The sequence below is a fragment of the Culex quinquefasciatus genome, chromosome 3, assembly GCF_015732765.1.
Source record: "Culex quinquefasciatus strain JHB chromosome 3, VPISU_Cqui_1.0_pri_paternal, whole genome shotgun sequence".
Taxonomy (NCBI): domain Eukaryota; kingdom Metazoa; phylum Arthropoda; class Insecta; order Diptera; family Culicidae; genus Culex; species Culex quinquefasciatus.
In genome coordinates this window covers 178,264,811-178,285,101 of record NC_051863.1, presented here as the reverse complement: position 1 = coordinate 178,285,101, position 20,291 = coordinate 178,264,811, and the positions used below count along the sequence as shown (strand labels likewise).

At 36.3% G+C, this 20,291-nt stretch overlaps 1 protein-coding gene across 6 annotated transcripts in view; it reads left to right on the top strand.

The window, feature by feature from the left end:
* The window catches only part of LOC6047379 (peroxidasin), a 199,350-nt gene that overhangs the window by 73,630 nt on the left and 105,429 nt on the right, over positions 1 to 20,291 (top strand). For all 6 annotated transcript variants that reach the window (XM_038259687.1, XM_038259685.1, XM_038259686.1 and 3 more), the window contains 2 exons: positions 13,531 to 13,746; positions 14,143 to 14,214. In XM_038259687.1, coding sequence (XP_038115615.1) covers positions 13,531 to 13,746; positions 14,143 to 14,214 — 288 coding nt within the window. The remainder of the gene's footprint in view (positions 1 to 13,530; positions 13,747 to 14,142; positions 14,215 to 20,291) is intronic.

Sequence of the window (20,291 nt, the reverse complement as noted above, 5' to 3'; positions counted from 1 at the left end):
CTGCCTGCATCCGGCAGGACATGTGTGTGTTCATGGTTTGGCCGCAATGATTGGCCACTACCACCAATCGACCGGGGTCGACAGGATGCGACTCCTAGAACTGCGAAATTGTGGTTCACGGCATGTTAACTTAAATCTCCGTTGGTGGGCCAACTCGTTGCGGTCGAGAGCAATTATCGTCATGTCAGGGGTAATGTTTGGATTGGGTTGACTGGGTTTTGTGATGAGAGTTACCTTTCATTTTGTTTTTGTTATGTCGTGTAAAACTTCCAATAATTGTTCATTTTGACCTGACCATGATTGAAGATTTGGTTATTATGGCAAATAAATTATTCCGAGGAAAATGCGTTTTTACCATTTCTTCACCAAAGCAATTTCAAAGGGAAGCAATATATTATCCAAACTACTAAGCACTAATTTACTGAAATTCACTACAGCGCACCACTCATTTTTGACTTAAAAACGAAACAACTCGACGACAAGGCAATTTTTTATCCTGATTAAACCTGCACTGTTCTATATAGAATGTTACCTGGCAGCCATTCAAATTTCATACATTTTGGTCAAGTCAAGTCAGCGTCTAGTAATTAAATTAAACGTTAAAAAACTCAACTTCGCTCTAGACAGGAAGGGGTTAAATTGGCACGGCTTCAGGTCAAAACAATTTAAACAATACCGGAATGAAATGGTACTAAAAAGTCTTCCAGCATCATTAAACATTCCATGACAATCAACATCGCCCAACTTTTCGACAATCCCCAACAGTACCAAACTTCACACAAGTCCTGCTAATTGTGGGAAATCGCTTTGCGACCCTTCAAAGCACTGCACCACCCCTCTGGCAAAATCTGACAACTCTGTCAGAAATTTTGCGCACCGCATCCAACCAAAACTTCCACCCCGGTGAATCGCTTTATCCTCGACGCTGGGAGGCGAGCAATTTTCGCTGGCGCATTCAAAGTGTGATAACTTAATTATTTATGCAGCTGGTGGAAATTAAGTTCTGGCGCACTTTGCTTGCACTGCCTTCAAAGGCACCAAGCTCGTTCTCCGCACTCCCACCTGCTCCTTTTATGGAATGAACATATGAGTTTGCAAAGCGTTGCATAATTTAGGACGGCGATGTTCATTTCACGCGAGGGCCCGCTCCAATGATGTTCACTCCTCGCTGTGATGATGTGCCGAGTGTCACACCGTGTGGAACCGCAAATATGCTGATACTTGGCCGTTTCTGCTCATCTGGAAAGTTGGTGATATCAAACAGAGTTCCCCCCAGCGGCAGCGATTTACAAGATGAGTTGTGGGAAAAGGGTAAATTCTATGAAGTATTTTATACACCCACAGCAGACGGCTGGGAGTAAAGTGCTCTCGATTTCGGTTGAGAGCATGACGACATTTGAAGGTGCTTGCAATCAGCATACATCGACACCGGTATTTGAACGCGCACACAAAGCACCTTTCTTATCTAAGCGACCATCAGTGAACGCACACGAAGTTGAAACGAACGAAATCGAGCTCGCACTCACTCCGTAGTCCGCATAAAGGCAAATGAGAAATTGTTTAGGTGCAACATTGTCCATGCATGTCCCTATGTCAAAAAAGCCATTTTGCAAGTATTTATTTTCCAAAAACTTTTGCTGCAATTTCAGTCATACAAAATGGGCATGTGAATACACTCAACCCCCGGTTGTTGGTCACTTTTTCGTTTGTACCGCGTTGGTTTGACAAAGTCAAACTAAAAAGTGACGATCTGTCACTTTTTTCACGGCGCTCACGCACACTATTAAAACAAACGTTTGGTAGTGTGTGTGAACTTCGTGTACAAGGGGTGTCAAAGCTAAAAGTGACCCCTTTTTTATTATTTTTTTTTTAAATAAAATTTAAATTCGCAAAATACGTATTTTTTTATTTTTTTATTGTTATTTATATGTTTTGGGACTAAAAGGCAAATCTGATTTATTCAATTTTGTATTTGACTTAAGGATTTTTCAACTGTGGTTTTTTTTTAAAAGGTTCAATAAACCAAATTTTCAGTTTTTGCTTTTTGGGTGTTTTTAATACTCCTGATTTTTTGGAAATTTGGTTTATTGGACCTTTTTTTTTAAAAAAAAACTCCAGAACTCGTAATATCTCGGAAACTATAAGCTCGATTTCCAATTTTAAATAATTTTTTTTTGTGAAATCTTCTGCTGTTTAAACAATTATAAAATATAAATTTTATAACTAAAAATTACAATCTGAAAGAACTTAAAATACTTTCTTTTACATTTTCAAATGTTAAGTTTGATTTTGAAATTAAAATTTGAATTCGAAATCAAATTTGAGTAATTCTCTTTTAAAACCAGAAATGGATTTTATTTTTATTTTTTGATTTGGATCAAACTTTGTGGGGGCCTTCCCAATGGTCAAAAAAGCTATTTTGTGTCATTGGTTCACCCATACAAGGCTCCATACAATTTTGGCAGCTGTCCATACAAAAATGGCACGTAAGTATTGAAACAGCTGTAACTTTTGAGTGAGTTTTCTGATCAATTTGGTGTGTTCGGCAAAGTTATAGGTATTGTTTAGGACTATTGCGAAAAAATAGGTACGCGGAAAAATGCCGATTTTTTAATTAGCTTTCTTTTTTCACTAAAACTCAATTTCCCAAAATACGTATTTTTTTATTTTCGAGATTTTTTGATATGTTCTAGGGGACAAAATTCCGCAACTTTTGAGCCATAGAGAAACATGGTCAAAAAATCTGCTGCCGATTTATGAATTTTTGAAAAAATAGTGATTTTTGGATAAAATCAAAGTTTTATGCATAAACAAATTTGACGTTATTTTTTAATGCAAAATTGAATTTGCAATCAAAAAGAACTTAACAGATTTTTAGCGAAATATTTGCAGTTTTTCGATTTTTTAAATTTTTGTCAAGACTAACATTTTAAAAGGGGGGAATTGAGTATTTGTGAGAAAAATGATAATTAAAAAATCGGCAAAAAATAATTTCCGTGTACCTAGGGGACATTCTCGTATGTTTGGCAGGTTAAACACTCGCTCCTAACTCCATCCAATTTGCTGATTTTCACTATTTAAACAACTAATTTTGCAAAACTTTTGATAAAAACTTGTTTGCTCACTTCTTATTGAGCTATTTATCACTCGATTTCAGTTGAAAACGCTTATAATTAGCTTTAATTTAATGTCAAAGTTCTGACCTGCCAACATTAGAGACACGCTGGAATTAGATGCTCTTCCCCTATTTTTTCTCAATAGTCCTCAACAATACCAATACAATACCTACAACTTTGCCGAAGACACCATATTGATCAGAAAATTCACTCAAAAGATACAGCTGTTTAAATATTTACTTATTATTTTTGTATGTTTGAATACTTACGTGCCATTTTTGTATGGACAACTGCCAAAACTGTATGGAGACATGTATGGGTGAACTAATGACACAAAATAGCTTTTTTGGTCATAGGAAAGGCCCTCACACAGTTTGAGCCAAATAAAATAAATACAAACATTAAAAATGGTCGGAATCGGTCGATTTCGTAGAGAACTGCTCAGTTTCCGGGTTATCGCGAGTTGAAAAAATAGAGCCTGATTAGATGACAATTAAGCCTGATTTACAATGGCAAATCGTAGAATTATGCGTCGGTCACTTTTGCCCCTTTTTGCCTTTCTCACCTTACTGAGGAAAGGCTATAAAATCACTCGGAAAATGAACTTCTTAGTTTAACATCGTAGACCCACCTCCACGTATACCTATCGACTCAGAATCAAATTATGAATAAATGTCTGTGCTTGTGTCTGGATGTGAGTCCGTGTACCAAAAAAAAAAAAAAACACTTGATTATCTCTGGACTGGCTGAACCGTTTTGGACCGTTTTGATCTAATTTTATCCCGTCATGAGGTCCCATAAGACCCTAGAACATTACTTCAATAATTATGTTAAAAAACTGTTTTGGCTCAAGTTTTTTAGAGTGTTTTTGTCAGAAACCCCATTTTGTTATATATTCTCAGGAAGGTATTTTAAAGACCTCTCCAATTAGCCTAAAACATCGAAGATCTTACAAGCCTAGCTTATTTTATTAGTACTTAAATATAAAAATAATTAAAAATAGCTATTACCTGAAAATTCTAAAAAAGTCTACGTTTCCTCTCATTCAAACCAGGGCTGTGGAGTCGGGTCATATTTCAAACGACTCCGACTCCGGCTTCTGAGATAAGCCGACTCCGACTCCAACTCCGGCCTTAGACTCCAGCTTTCAACAAATGGTTGGCTCCGACTCTGACTCCATATATTTTTAAATGTTTCAAAAGTTAGTTTTCTAATACTTAGAGAACATTGATAAAACGGAAAAAAAAGTTTCTAGGTTGCAAGTATTCTACGTTATTGAAACAGAAATCAAAAAATATCTTCAGTTTTGAAGGCGTTTTCAAAAGAATAGTTTTGTAAGTAAATTTGGATTTATTTACTTTACCTCAAATTTACATTTATTTATCTGTATGACAAAGCTAATAAATTTAAATATTAAATTGATAGTTTTTGAATGAATCGTTAAAAGAAACCTGGCCTTAATAATCGATTTAACATATAAATTCAATTTGCTCACTGTCAAGCTGACATTTATAAGAGCACAGTGACTATCATAGTCACCTTGTTTTTTGAATCCCATTTTTAAAACTATTTTTTAAAGCTCCATTGATTTTTTTAAGACGTAGGGGAACTATACCCTTTCTCAGCCTATTTCTATTATCGGCCTATCAGCTCTTTGATCATGAATTACAGCTTAAATAAAGTGTTTTTGACTGTTCCAAAGTAATAAATAGCTCAAATAAAAGTGAGCAAGCAACTCTTCATTGTTGATACATCTGAAAATGTTGATTTAATAGCGAAAAATGGCAAAAGTGATGAGAAAAGGTCGAACGGCTTAGTGTGATTAAAATGGGTATATTTCCCCTACTTGGACATCACTCGATGGCTGAAGGAGATCATAATTGCAAATTAATGTATCTAAATTGACGCTTAAAGGGTCCTTTTCAAATATCCGTAACTTATAAAATATATTGCTTAGGAATTTTGATTTAAATTTTCTTTTTATTAAAAGGAGGCGCACGATACTTCTTGAATCTTCACCTAAAACGAAGCTTTATGAATGATCGTGCGCCTCCTCCAAAATAAAAAAAAACTTAAAATAGGATAAAAAACTGAAATTCGCAAGTAAAATATTTTCTAGTTCACGGATATTTCAAAAGAACCCTTTAGCTACCTTTCCAAGAAGATATATTTAGATTATTTCAAAATGAGTTGCAAAATTATTTGATATTTTTTTCAAGTTTCAATTATTTTAAATGCATTTTTTTATTTTTTTGTTCTTAATTATGAACAAAATGCGCATGTAGAGTTCCAAGTATTAGATTTGTATAATCGTTGACTATTTGTTGGATGAGTTATACTGCCAGTGACTTTTTCCGAAAAACAGTGATTTCCAATCGCAATAAAAAGATTCAACAACATAATGGCATCTGATAAATCTTTTTTAAAAAATGAAAGAAAAATGGCAGCGCGGTGCAGTGATTAAAAAAAAAACACTTAAAAATATAAGAAGTTTTGTAAATTAAACTGTTTTTAAGCAAATACTGATCAATGAAAAAACATTTTTTGTTGAATTTGAGATAACTCCGACTCCGGGTTATCTTAAATTTTCGGCTCCGATTCCGACTCCGACTCCAGCTCATAAAATTTGGTCGACTCCGACTCCAGGTCCCCAAAAAGATCCGACTCCACCGACTCCGGCTCCGACTCCGACTCCGACTCCGACTCAACAGCCCTGATTCAAACTCATGTTTAATTTGAATAAAGACTCCAATCTTCCCCTATATTTACTCAAAGTTCTAAAAGCATTAAAATTTGTGCAGATTGCATAAACTTTTCCTGACATCGTCCACTCGGGGAGTGAAGTCGCTCCCAGTGAACACATAGATTGCAGTCAATTGTCGGTCGGACTTGGATGGGACCATCAGTTACAGCCGGTGGCAGCACCACCACCGTGTACCATGTAGACTTGTCTCTAGGTCCGTCGGGTGGAATTCCAGCCAACTTTGGCGAATGCACTGTGATAACAAATGTGTTTGATAAACTTCCGCAGCATCTACGGAGCGAGAGATTTGAGTTTTAAATTTTGGGCGCCTCATCTCTTTCACCCCACATCCCAAAAGTGTGCCTTTGGATGCTCTCCCTTTTGCAGGACCGCAAAGTTTTCCTAATAAAATCATAAATTTTCTCCTCGTTCTGGCGCGCTTCATACGGGTGCGGGTGTGCTCCAACACATTTCGTGGTACATATCCTTGCTACGGGTGAGTGAACTTGGACGGTGCTTTAGGTTCTCCCAGCCCTTTGCCTGTGCAAGCAGGGAGTTTGCCGTGATGGACATCAGTCGAGCGTTGCCAGAAGGGGTGTGATGGTTCGGGTTGATACATCGTTAGAACATGAGTTCTGGAGTGCTTTCGTTGCAAAATTTCTGCATGGCTGCACTCCAACTGTGAGTGTGAAAAAATGTGATATTTTCGAACGAATAATTCCAAATACAGGTTTGTACACTATTCAAATACATTGACTTCCAGTTGACCTACTGTCCCATCCCCGTACAACTCTGATAGTCCTCCCAAAACAGTTAAATTAATTGCTTTCAACGTTTGACATCGCTCGTCGAAACATCAAACCCCGATCAACAGTCCCGTTCAAACAAACAACTCAACTCTACTCGACTGCCATCGATGGCAACATCATCGCACACATCATAAAATTTAACCCCTGTTGGACCAGACAGACAGCGGTGCGGTCCTAATACAGTTTCCAACCCAAACTGTCCAACAAGGGTCGTGACTCTGGAACCAATCCCCCAAACACTTCATCATAACCACCTCCACCACCATATCGTAACGCTAGTTCGACTCACCATCTCGCGTCGTAAAGTAGCGAGTCCTCGGCGGGTCTGGCTTGGACTCCGGTGACTGATAAGCGACTTGTGGCTGCATAAATGTTTAGTACCAGCAGGGTTGGCTGACCCGTTTTGGACAAATTTCAGTAATGTTTTGAAAAAATAAATACTACTTTTTTGTTTATTTTTTAAATTCTGCTTGTATCTTTTTAGTACAATTTAGTACAATTCATTTTTCAATGATTTACTAAAATCATGTTGACAAATCTTGCAACATTTTTAACAACATTTTGTGTAAGGCTACGTCACTTGTGGATGGCCCCCCATTAAAACTATTACACCAAATAAATAGATCCAACATAGAACCCTTTGCCAGCCGGCCCTATTTGTTTGTGCGTCCCATCACATAGAGAGCTTTCATAGTTTTGGCTGTTCTCGTTTTGGCGGTACAGACAGCAAGGTAGAGGCAGGCACTGACTGCTGAGAAAACGTGTTCATAAATTGCACTCCTTGACAGTGATATATCGACGACGGTTTGTGGGCAAAAGTGACATCACTTTGTCCGGGGCCTGGCGCTCCAGCAGAGCGCGATAGCATGCGCCACGCTAAACTGATCTGGTTTGAAATTCGTTTGAGGTGGCTTTAATTTAGATTAGAATGAAATTTTGTAGTAAACAAGCTAGTTGGTTAGATCGAATTTGAACTACTGACAGTACAATCTACTCTCTGGACGTGAAGAACTTTCCCTCAACCCAACCTCAAATCAGCAGTTGAAAAGGTGAAAGAACTTTATGCCTTTTAGTAAAACTTTTCCACAGTTGCTGACCCTAGGTAAATCTTGGCCATATTTTAAGCGTTATTTCCAGCAAACTCCCCGAAATATCTGTTTCATTCACTTCCAAGAAGCACAAAGTTGCTCTCTTCGCTTGTGTCCCCGGGAAAGTTGACAAACGCAACCTTTTCGGAAAAGAGAAAAGCTTATTTATATGCACGCGAATACATATTTCATAAGTTTTCGCTTTTGCAGAAACTTTCCATAAATGTGTATCTTCCTGGTTTCAGAGTGCTTGGGAAGGTCATTGAGGTGGACTTGGAGGGAATAAGTTTGTCATATGCATTTAAATCAAGAATGAAAATAGTGAAGTTCGCAGTGTCGGAAACCTCCATTAGAGAGAGAAAGTTATTTATCGTGGGTGTATGCTAAGTTATTTTGAGAAAAGAGCTCCATAGAACTTATTTCGAATGCGAACGAAACTTTTTCTGCAAGTGTTTTTAGTACAATTTGAAGACATGTTTATTCAGTTTCGTTAATGGTCTCTTTTGAATATAAATCTACGGTTTGCACTTTTTTTTCATGTTTTCCATTCAAAAAATACATTTGGATGAAACAATACATAAATTCTGCTTAAGTGGTCATAACTTGAGACAGGCTTGCCTGATTTTCGATCCTGTAGAATCGTGTGAAAGGTCATTCCTAGAGCGTCCAATTTCCCGTCCCGGGAAAAAAATTCCCGGGAATTCCCGTGATTTCCCGGAAAAAAATATTTCCCGTTTCCCGGGAAATTTGTAGCAAAGCATACAATTTCTTAACTTTTTGAAACCAGTATTTTGAAAATGCTCTGAAAAAAAATGATGAAAAAACTTATCATTATTTTGTTCAATTATATTTATTGTTTAGTTCATATATGTATCAGATTATCAGAAATTTTGATATCGACATTTATTTCTGATGATGTTAATTTCTGAAGCAACTGAAAAAGGATCTTGCATAATGAAAATGATTTACTACAATATAGGTATGATTTTTTACAGAATTACTGGTGTCATTTCGTTCAAAAAATATAAAAACCCCTTACTGCCAAAGTAAGATAGATTTTTTTTAACATTTTTTGTTTGCTATGATCAAATGAGATGTTCGTACAATTTGAATTACGTTTTTGTGCCATGAAAAACTTTCAAACAAAGTCAATTATAAACCTGAAAATCATGTGGTATAATAAAACCTTTAAAAAAAAATCATTAAAAGACTACTTTGTATGGTTTGAGAGGTGTTAAAAAATGAAAAAAAGGAATTTATTCAAAACTTAAAGTAAAACAAACACGAGAAGTATGGCTTTAAGGATCCAGTATGACTTATTATAGATAAGGTATTTGTCATGAAAAACATAATTTCTGCATGTTTTTTTTAATTTCCAATATAAGCATTGGTAAAACCACACTCTCTGAAACAAGTTTAAAAGAGTTGTGGTTTTTGAGTATGGATTCATTTTACTCACTTGATAAAAAACTACTTCCCATTATCAAATACCTGAGATACTTTTTGGATTTATTTTACTTGATTTTTTGCAATTTGAAAAAAAAAATCATTTTCTTGTAGCTGTTTGCAGTCAAGCAGTTATTAGTCACTTATTTTAACCGTTAAAGTCGCTGTCCTTTACAATTTTTTGCATAATATTAATCAGAAACATGTTCAGAAACAATTTTCAATATATTTAAAATTTCCCGGGAACTCCCGGGATTTCCAGGGAAATTGATTGAAAATTTCCCGTTTCCCGGGAAATCAGTAGCCCTGGGAAATTGGACGCTCTAGTCATTCCACTACCGATCAAACGATGTATAAAATTATAAGATTTGACATGATTTTCGGCCACTTATCTAACATCCGGTTATATGTGAAAATATATTACATAAAAAAAAACTAGTTTACTTGAAACTTGATTTTTGGAACCCTAAACCGAGTCAAATGCGACTGGATTGGCCTAACTCGGTTCAGCCAGTGCTGAGGAAACTGAGTGACAATTTTGGTAACGCACAGACACACGGATACACAGCCAGACAGAAATTTGTTCAGTGTTTGGGTTTCAGTCAATAGGTATACGTGTAGGTGGGTCTACGAGCTTCACGTGAAAAGTTCATTTTTAGAGTGGGATTATACCCTTATCGCAAATGAGCTGAAATCAATAAAAAAAATGATACCTATGTTGCAAATACTTTCAAAGTTTCAATGTATCCATTATCTGAAAGGGATATAAATTCAGAAATGTTGGAGAAACTCACTATTTATTTTAGGAAATTGGACATATTTTTGCTTACATTGAACCAAAACTGCTACTTTTTTATGGAATTTGCTAAGAAAACTATTCTCTACAATGTGATCGATTCTAAAATGTAATGGTTTATTATGGCAGAGGGTAATAAACAGCTAATAAATTAAATAATCTAATAATCATTGTTGATTGCTATGTGTTGCTGTATTTCCATGACAAATTGTACAAAGAAAAGATTTATTTTCGGTCGAATTGGGGTTTCCAGCATGGTTTTTCGGGTACGAAACATTTCCTCGACGTCCCGACGAAATATTTCGGTGTACCTACTCCATAAAATGATGGTAAAGAGGCCTTCTTTCACGGTGCCAAATAACGTCATGATTCGAAATCCGGACACTTAGTAGCATAGAATTTTTGTTAAAGCTGGCAAAAAGTCATGTAACAAGTTTAAAATGAAGAAATATTATCAGGATGTAGTATAAATTGTCAGTTTTAAGAGAATGCATGCAAAATATGTCTTTTCTACCAATTTTACATCAGAGTTTAAAATTAAAATGACTTATTGTGCTTTGAATCCCACACTGATAAAAGCTGATTCGAAATCCAGACACTTTCGCTTCGAATTCCGAACACTCAATTTGCTTATGAAACGCACAAATTTGGACTGAAATGTTAGTGAATGGCATTCTTCAGAGGGCTTTTGTTAATTTGATTTGGTCAACCACGGTGGATTTTCTTGAAATAATTCGAACTGTCAAAAATCCACCAAAGCATCTACCGGTGGATACTTTCCTACCACAGAAATCTGTGGTAGGAAAGTATCCACCGGTAGATGCTTTGGTGGATTTTTGACAGTTCGAATTATTTCAAGAAAATCCACCGCGGTTAACCAAATCAAATTAACAAAAGCCCTCAGGTCTCAAGTAAGCTGTTAACATCAAAACAATCGATATTTTGTATAAAAATTCGCTAGAATTTACTTCCCAGTGCTTCGGACGCCTATGAAATATTTCAGTGAAATGTTTCACATTTTTGGTAAACTTAAAATTTTATTTTATTGTTTTGGCATTAGCTACGAGAGTGTAACAAAAATAACTTTTTGGCGGGCATTCAGGGGCTGGTTCCGGTGGGCGTACTGAGCCCAAATCCCAAATATGAGATTGATTGGACGTAACAGGAGTTGGCGCTCCGCCCTTCAATTTTAAATGGGATTTAAACCGCAAAAAAAGATTTTTTCAAAAATGACATTTTTTGAGGCACTTTGGCCACCGTTTATCAAAAACATCACTGGCGTGTAAGCCAGATCTTTGCGCATCTTTTGGCATATATAACTTTGAAGTTTTGAACATCCTTGAGCTCGGAACAGGCCTTTGGCATTTTTTCAAAAAATCGTCCCCAGCAAAAAAGATATGAGCAACTCTCTTCGAAATCGGCCGATTTCAACCAATTTTATTTTTTGTATTTTTTGATTTGACTTAAACTTTGTGGGGGCCTTCCCGAAGACCAAATAAGCTATTTTGCGTCATTGGTTCACCCATACAAGTCTCCATACAATTTTGGCTGCTGTCCATACAAAATTGGTATGTAAATATTCTAACAACTGTAACTTTTGAGTGAATTTTCTGTTCAATTTGGTGTCTTCGGCAAAGTTGTAGGTATTGTTGAGAACTAAAACTCAATTTCCCAAAATATGTATTTTTTGATATTTTAGATTTTTTGATATGTTTTAGTTGACAAAAATCCGCAACTTTTGAGCCATAGAGAAACATGGTCAAAAAAACTGCCGCCGATTTATGATTTTTTGAAAAAAAACAGTGATTTTTGGAAAAAAATAAAGTTTTATGCAAAACCAAGTTTGACATTATTTTTTAATGCAAAATTGAATTTGCAACCGAAAAGTACTTTACAGATTTTTTGAAAATGGGCTCCGTTTTCAAGATATAGCCACTGAAAGTTTGATTTTAGCGAAATATTTGCAGTTTTTCAATTTTTAAAAATAGTGACCATAAGTGATCATTTCTAAAAATATTTTTTTAGAAGTTCAAAAAAAAGTATAAAATTGTCTAAGAGACATTGAAGATTGGACCTCGGGTTGCAGAGATAGAGCCGCTTTAAGAAAAAGAAACACGAAAATTGAAGTTTTCTTAATCTCACCATATCTCAGCAAATAATGGTCTGATTATCAATGTTAATAATGAAACATTCGTGAAATTTTCCGATTTTGTCGAAAAAAATATCTTGAAAATTTTTCAATCAAGACTAACATTTTAAAAGGGCCAAACATTGAATATTTCGCCCATTTTAACTTTGTTGCATGCAATAACTAAACCAAATTTGCAGAAAAAATAATTTTAGTGAATATTGAAAGTTACTGAATATCTGACAACCCTGTCACATTAGATTATGTGTACTGAAGTGAAAGTTTTAGAAAATCTTAAGGTGTATAAATTTAGAAACAAAATCTTTTAAGATGGCATCTAACACATTAGGTTGTGTTAATAAACTTTAGTTATCTTTGTACGTGACAAGCTGTACCGTTACGACAATTTTCAAATTATAAGTTTCTAGCGGAGACTTCTGTTTTACAGCAATCTACACAATTTAAAGTCCATTTAAGGTTCAACTTTTCTTTTCTTTTCTATGACCTATAGCTCTACATGACACGCCCTGTTAAACGATTACTGCACGTCGTCGGTGAAAGTTAGCTCGTTTTAGTAGTGAAAGTTTTTTTTCTGAAGCTTCTAACTCAGTTACTCACCTACACACACCCACACATAAATGTCACACACATTCACATAAATTTATGCAAGAGCGCGATGCAGCAGCATCGCGTCACGTGACATAAGAACCAAACCAAATAGAAGGCATTGATTATGACGTGTGTGAGTGACTCCTCGTTAAGCACTCACATCACGTTCGGCGTTACCCTTGGAGGGATTTTTTTCTTTTTCCTGGTCACAACCGACCATCGGAGTCTCCTTTTTCCATTCTTGCTTGCACTATTCCGTGTCACACCGGTGTGGCATTCGCGACAACGCGGAAAGCTTTTAGAACGCTCGTGGAAGGCACTAAGTTAGCTCTAAGCGTGTATATAGGGCTTGGAATGTAGATGTTTCGTACTCTTCGGGGCCTGACTGCGCCAAACTATGTGAGTTAGATGCAAGTGGCAGCTTGCCGTCATTTTCTCGACGTGTCGCCGTCGCATAATATGATTTTATGAGGTTTTTCCTGGGACGTCGTCGGTTTGGTAACGTTGTCGTCGAGGAAGACGATGGCGTACCGTAAATACGATAAAATACTTTGTCGTCACTACACTGAATGCCACCGGGAAAGCGTCTCGCATTGATAAAGATATTTTATTTTATTTAACAAATATTGACAGGTTTTGGTGACGAAAAGTAGAAAATATGAAGCCTTATTGAAGTTACTTTAAAAGTATGAGAGCTGACTCGAAATCCACCGATAAAAATTTATCTATTTCCATGCCATGTTTCAATCAACCTTTTTCAATATAGTACTCACCACTTATCCTCTCTCCTTCCAGCGACCTCCGGTACAACCACATTCGCGAGGTCCCAACGGACGCATTCGCCGGTCTGTCCCACCTGCACACGGTATTCCTGAACGAAAACCAGCTCCGACGCATCGAGCCCGGTGCGTTCCGCGGTTTGCCGGGCCTCAAGTATCTCTACCTGAACAAGAACCGCATCGTCGAAGTGGCACCGAGCGCGTTCGACTCGCTGGATCGACTGCAGAGCCTGTAAGTACTTGCCGCGAAACTTGCCAGGGTTGCCAGCTTTGAGATTCAGCATTCAAGCTTTCTCACGATGGAAAGCTGACAACACTGGCAGGTTTCGAAATCACTTCCGCATTACCATAAGTACACACAATCCGTACAATCATCTCCATCTCGGTGCTTCTCCGATCTGTGAATGCTCGCGTACATTCAACCCTACAGAAACCACCAAACCGGAAGAGTCAATCGTTCGCTTCCCCGACCGCGAGAACCACCTTTGTTGAGTTCAAATTGGGAATTCGCCAAACCCGGCGTCGTATTTGATGGATCGGAAAAGCCCCGCTGGAAAACCCTTTCGCTTTCCCCCAACCCCCACTTGATGACGACGATTCTTCCTTTTTTTTCGCTACAAACTTTCAGGTATTTGCACTTCAACAATATTACCGCGTTCGAGAAGGGCACATTTTCCAACATGGCAGCACTGGAGCGACTGTAAGTCATGGCGGGTGTTTTGTTATCCTTGCGAGGGGGTGTGTTAAGTGTAATTGAACGAGAGCGGTTCATTAACTAAAGTGGGTGGGACAACGAGGAATACACGACTTCTAGGAGTTGAGAAATTTTACAAATGTGACTTGTTAACACTGGAACATCCAACGCATGTCAAACTCACATGGACGTACAAGCCTAAAAAAAAAGTCGGAATTAAGCCTAGAACCGTCAACCAATTTTTTTTTAGAAAAAAAAATTCAATACATACTGCACCCAAAATTCAGAATCGAGATAATCGTTCTCTCAAAATTTATTGAGGGCTCAGTGCCAAAATCGATAGAATAATGGTACCAACTCACACCATCATAACAAATGAGTTCATTCGTTAGTTGAATCAATAAATCTCCAACAAGTGTCATACATCGACTTCTGACTTCTCCTTGGTCACCAAGCTGTGGTGGTCGAGGCAGCTAAGTCATTGGAATGGTTTGTCAAAGGTCTCTGGTTCGATTCCAGTTGTCGACACTTTTGGTTTTTTGTTTGACGGATGAACTTTTTTTTGCAAATGAGCCTCGAGAGAATAGTTCTATCGCCCATCTCGAGCTGTGTTCTCTGCGTCCGTGAATAGTACCACTATTCTCTCGACTCGAGACCATCATTCTCTCGGACTAGCGCTGCCAGTTTTGGGTGTGCTAAATGAATTTTGATCAACTTGTGTCATAGTTAATACACGGCGTGTTTTCTGGGCAACCTTAAGAAGAAAAAATACTCATCGCTACATTTAAATGTGTCTTATAGGAAATTTTCTCAGCTTTCCAATGCTTCAAAGAGCGAAATGTTTCCTCGAGAAATTTTTGAGATATTTATTTTTTAAGTTTTTTGTTTAAAATCTTGACTATTTATTGGAATTTTTTGAATAACTGTTTAGGATACTTGTCAAATGATGTGTTTTATTGTGTCAATTACTCATCAAAATTTGCAAAATAAGACAAGAAACAAGCTTGTAGAAGATTGCAAATCGCTAAACATTTTGAAAATTTAGTTTTAACTAATTTTTATATGTTAAATTTGTTAAAATATGAAAACTCATAAAACCTTTATAAAACATAACTTTTATCAGAAAAAGGGATTATTAGCAATGTTTTATGAGGGTGACGAGCGGGAATTCCCGGGAAAAATTCCCGGGAAATCGACAATTTTTGGACCTCTCGATTCCCGGGAAATTTGGTCGAGAGTCCCGGGAAATCTTCTACTTATAAATATCGAAGCAAAATGTTATAAACTAAAATTCGAAATGGTTTAGAACATTGGATGTTCAATGTTTAAGTTCGAATAAACCTTTGCTTCTCTAATCTTGTTATTCAGAAAGTGTAAATTTTAACTTGTCGAAAATTCCAATAACTATAATTGAGAGAAGCCCAAAAAAATGTGGAGCCCAAAATTTACCTTAAAGTAGCAGTTACATCTCAGAAATGAAATACAGTCCAGACTCGATTATCCGAAGTTCGATTATCCGAAGGTTTGTATGCGTCTATGGATATTCGAATCACGATCAAAATATTTTTTTTTCGTATTTCAACATCAAATTCGAGTTTTGCAACAACACTTTTGTCAAATTTGAATCTTGAATTTAAAAATTTCCTAATAATCTTCAAGTAGTTTGGAGTAGTTTAAAGCTCAAAAATAAAAAAAATTTCGAGATTCGAATATCTGAAGTTTTATTTATTCGAAGTGAAATTTTGTTGTATAAAGTTTTTTTGTTAAATTATTTTTATTTGTTATTTCCTTTTCAATAAGTTCAATTTCCATATCCTCATTAAGTCATTTTGTGTTTCTCTTCAACCTCAATATTAGATTAAATATTTGAAAAAAACTCTAGCAATCTGTAAAGATTGTCTTAATCTTTGTTAAGGTCCGATTTTTGTGAACATTCGCATTTCCTGATAAATGTTAATATTTCTTCAATGAATATTTCCAGTTTACCTTAAAAAGAAAAAAAAACAAGTTCAAATAGTTGTTTTGAGTCGTTATGTATCATATTGCAAAAATCTCGATACTGGGAAATCATATATTTGCTATTTTTTAGCTTCACGAAAAACTAATAACAAGTTCATGCAACAAGCTTGTGCAACTTTTGAAAAATCACTCTGTGCGAATTAAGATTCGTAAAATTTTAAACTGCAATTTTGAGTCCTCAAAAGCTCAAAAAATGAACTTGTATTTACAGATTCTAAGAAAAATTCTAAAGGTTGAACTGCCGTTCTACGCATAATTGTCCCATGTTCAAAAAAGTGCAACTGAGAAAAACGCGATTGAAATTTTTCGACCGATTTCTGTGTTTCTACGCATAATTGTCCCGTGGGTTCCTATTTCGCCCTATATTCGCCCTATGTGTCCCTAATCGCCCCAGTTAGCAGTTTATCACCCTTATTAGTGATCCTCTTGCTATACAACAAGTAAATAAGGCATAATGCTTAGTAAAACTAATGATTCCCTGTAGGAAAATAATTGGTGGGACAATTATGAGTTTCCGAACAAAGTATCAGATTTTATGTGTTTTTCTTAAAGTACACATCAGACTAAACTTAAAAATGGCATGAAGTCAAAATCGTCAAAAACTGACATGGGACAATTATGCGTAGAACAGTGAACTAGTTCTTTAAAATAATGAGGCTTCTTAAATTAACATTTCTTTGAATAAGTGTGAATTAATTGTAACTGAATTTATTGAAAAGAAACAAATGTATGATCATTCCTTTTAAAATTATTGGCACTATTGGCATAGTAAAAAAACCGGGAATTCCCGGGAAATGGCCAAATTCAACTCTCGATTCCCGGGAAATTGAAAATCTCGAGAATCGTCACCCTCTAGCTGATACAAATTTAGATTATTAAGGGTATTATTGGATTTTTATGAATAAATATTATATTTCTTTAAGCAAGCATCAACCAGGTGCATGGATACAAAACATGTTTTAAAATTGAGAACGACCTACACGTTAGTGTTGCAAGCATCAAAAGTCTTTTATTTCATGATGACCAAATAATCCTGACCAAAGAATCAGTTATATTATAGCAGTATTTTTTTAATGCCACCCATTTTTTTAAACGTTTTTCAAATACCTTAATTATTTTAAGTTCAAATGACGTGGAGTGGTTGTTTTTGTTTTTTTTGTTGAAATACTGTAAAAAATATTTAACATATTTTTGTATGAGCATAGAAAAATTGTTTGTGACAGTGTTTTGAACATTCTGAATTGAAAACACACGAATTTATTGCTAATTTTAAATGCATTTTAAACAGTAAATAATTTTATATGCGATTATTTTTATTTTAACCTCATGATAAATATGACTCTTCATGCATGCAATAGGAATCTGTTGTCTATTTACAATTTTAAAATATGTTTTGTATGTTTATATATAAAATTTATTGTAATTGTCTGTTTTACAACTTTGTAGAACATTATTACACTCTAAAAAATAACTTTGCAAGGTTAGAAAAAAACACGAAATTTTAAAATGAAAAATTTTGTTCTAAATGAAAAAATGACCCTGCTGGGACAATGTAGATTCGAAAAGTACATCAAATTTCCCTTAAAATTACATGTTTCAAAAAATTTTACAGTCAAGTAACGGAAAATGGGAGAATTTTTAAAACTTTTTTAGTGTTTTTTTTCGATGAAAAATACGTTTTTTCGGAATTCTGAGTACGCCATCAAATCTGACGTACAATTTTACATAAAAGTCCCTTTGACACCAAATTTCTATCCCATCACCGTTTCAGGCTGCAAATTATTGAAAAACACCTCTTTTTTCGCATGTTCAAAAATGGAAGGGGTCGTACCGCCCCTCCGTCACGAGATATCAAAAAACGGACCGTGATCGGGGACAAAAGTTACCCCTTAGGACAAAGTTTCACGCAAATCGAAGAGGGGTCGGGGCAACTGCTGTGTGAGTTGGCGGAGAATTACCCAATTTTGAAAACAGGAAACGTCCAATTTTCCATATAAAACTGTGTAAATGCGCACAATTTCGTTCATTTCATTTAATTTCCCAACGCTGTCTGCTATGAGTAGCATCTGATTCTGATTCCGCAACATAAGCAAAAGTTTGCATGCCAATAAACTAGTATGCAAGCAAGTAAATTAAATTCCACTCTAAAACCCCTTTCCCAATCTGCATTTCGATGATTTTGGGGGGACCAACAGGCAACCATTTGCAGAAGTTGGGTAATGTTATTGGATTCGGCCTTCCCGGTTGCACATATCCTCTCCCATAATGGTATTTTATGATTCAGGATGGTTTCGATTGAGGGTGCAAATTATTAGTTTACCCGGCTGAAATTTAGCAACCCATCGCAAATATGGGCACTTCCAACGAAGCGAACTGTGTATGCAAATTGGATGTTTATAGTTTGTGGGTTTGTTTTTTCATTACTCTCCCGGTTGGTTTACACTGAGCACATGAGCAGTGCTGAGTTTTGCGCAATTTGCATTTTGCAATATGATCTATAAAAGCAGGAACGAGAAATTACTATGCTTGTTTAGTTTTTTTTTTTTAAATAGTTTGATGCATTTTGTATATGTTTCTTGAATATTATAAGCTTGACAATCATATGCCATCTTTATGCTCAAAATATTTTCCGCTATCCTATTGTTTTTAATAGAGTTTTGCTTGAAAATTGAAAAAAAAATTGCGTTAGTTTCAAAAGATTTCAAAATTTCCTAAATCGTCGATTCTGGGTCACGCCAAAACCCCGACTACACAGAGCTGGGCATCGGGCATCAGCGATCATATTTTCATTTCGACAACATTATGCACAATTTATGAGACCGTTTGCATAGGTCGATGCGGAAGAGCTTTGCACTGTGGGAGAAAAATGCAGCCCCGCGCGCTCAGTTTCCACTTTTGTGCGGCCCGTCATCATCATTGCACGCATTTGGCAGTTGGCACCAGCGTGGGGAAAAGCGGGAACGAGTTTCCGGTTGATGCATTCCAAAACGTGTTCTGTGAGGGAGGGGGAGGGGGTGGAGTAGTAAATAATTTATGAACTCTCGAATGTTTGAACGTGATGGGGGCGCCCGATGAATGATTTATTATAGCAGAGGCAGCGCCAGCAGTTTTTCCAGGTGGGAGTGTGAATGGGAAATTTTCGTTCAAAACACTTATCAAAAATTCAAATTAGATGCATCAAATTAGGGTGCGTGTGTGGAGTGCACCAAAGTTGAACAGGTGCAGTATTGGAAGGGAGTTTGGTTTTTGCTTATGAAGCGTTTTATTTACATTAATTGGATCGTAATAATTGGACCAAACATTTTGCAATTCCACAGATTGTTTCCTGCAAGTGATGATTTGAACCGAAGCCCACTGTAACGGAATTTTGCTAAGTAGCTTTCATAAACACAACTAGATGGAAATCACTCATCCAGAAGTCCCCTAAAAGCTGAACTTAGTTTTCCACTTTTGGAAATGAAACCAAACCAGCCACCGGAAACAGGTACTAATTATGTACACCTTGAAACAAAACGTAAAAGTGCCACCATAACGGAAACGACGCTAATGAAAAGCTTTCTTCGCTAGTTGAAGCTTCACTTGTGTTTCAAAGGAAAGCGAATATCCCGGAATAGAAGCTCTGGTGAAACCGAAAATTAACGCTCTTCGTACGGATTTTGTGTCACAAAAAGTGTAAGAAGCTTTCCAAGAAGGTGTTTTGCTGAAATTGTTGTATCGAAATCTTTGTTGTTTCTTAGCTTATCAAAAATACAAAGCTTCTGTAAAATTCTTGCAATTTTTTTAATGTTATTTTACAAAATTTGAGCTAAAGTTGGAAATCTGCAATTTTTTTTCAAATGTTATACTTACACAGCTAAAAAAGTAGTAATCCAGCTGCGTGTAAAAGGCCTGGGTGTAAAATAAACATTGCATTATTTTATGCAATTTTATGTGATTTTACATTCTGAAATATGTAGCCCATCAGTATGGGAAACCTACTTGACCGAAATGTCAAGCTCATATATGCGTTTATCCTTCCAGTTTTTCATCGGTCTGATGGCCGAGCGGGCTAAGGCGCCAGTCCT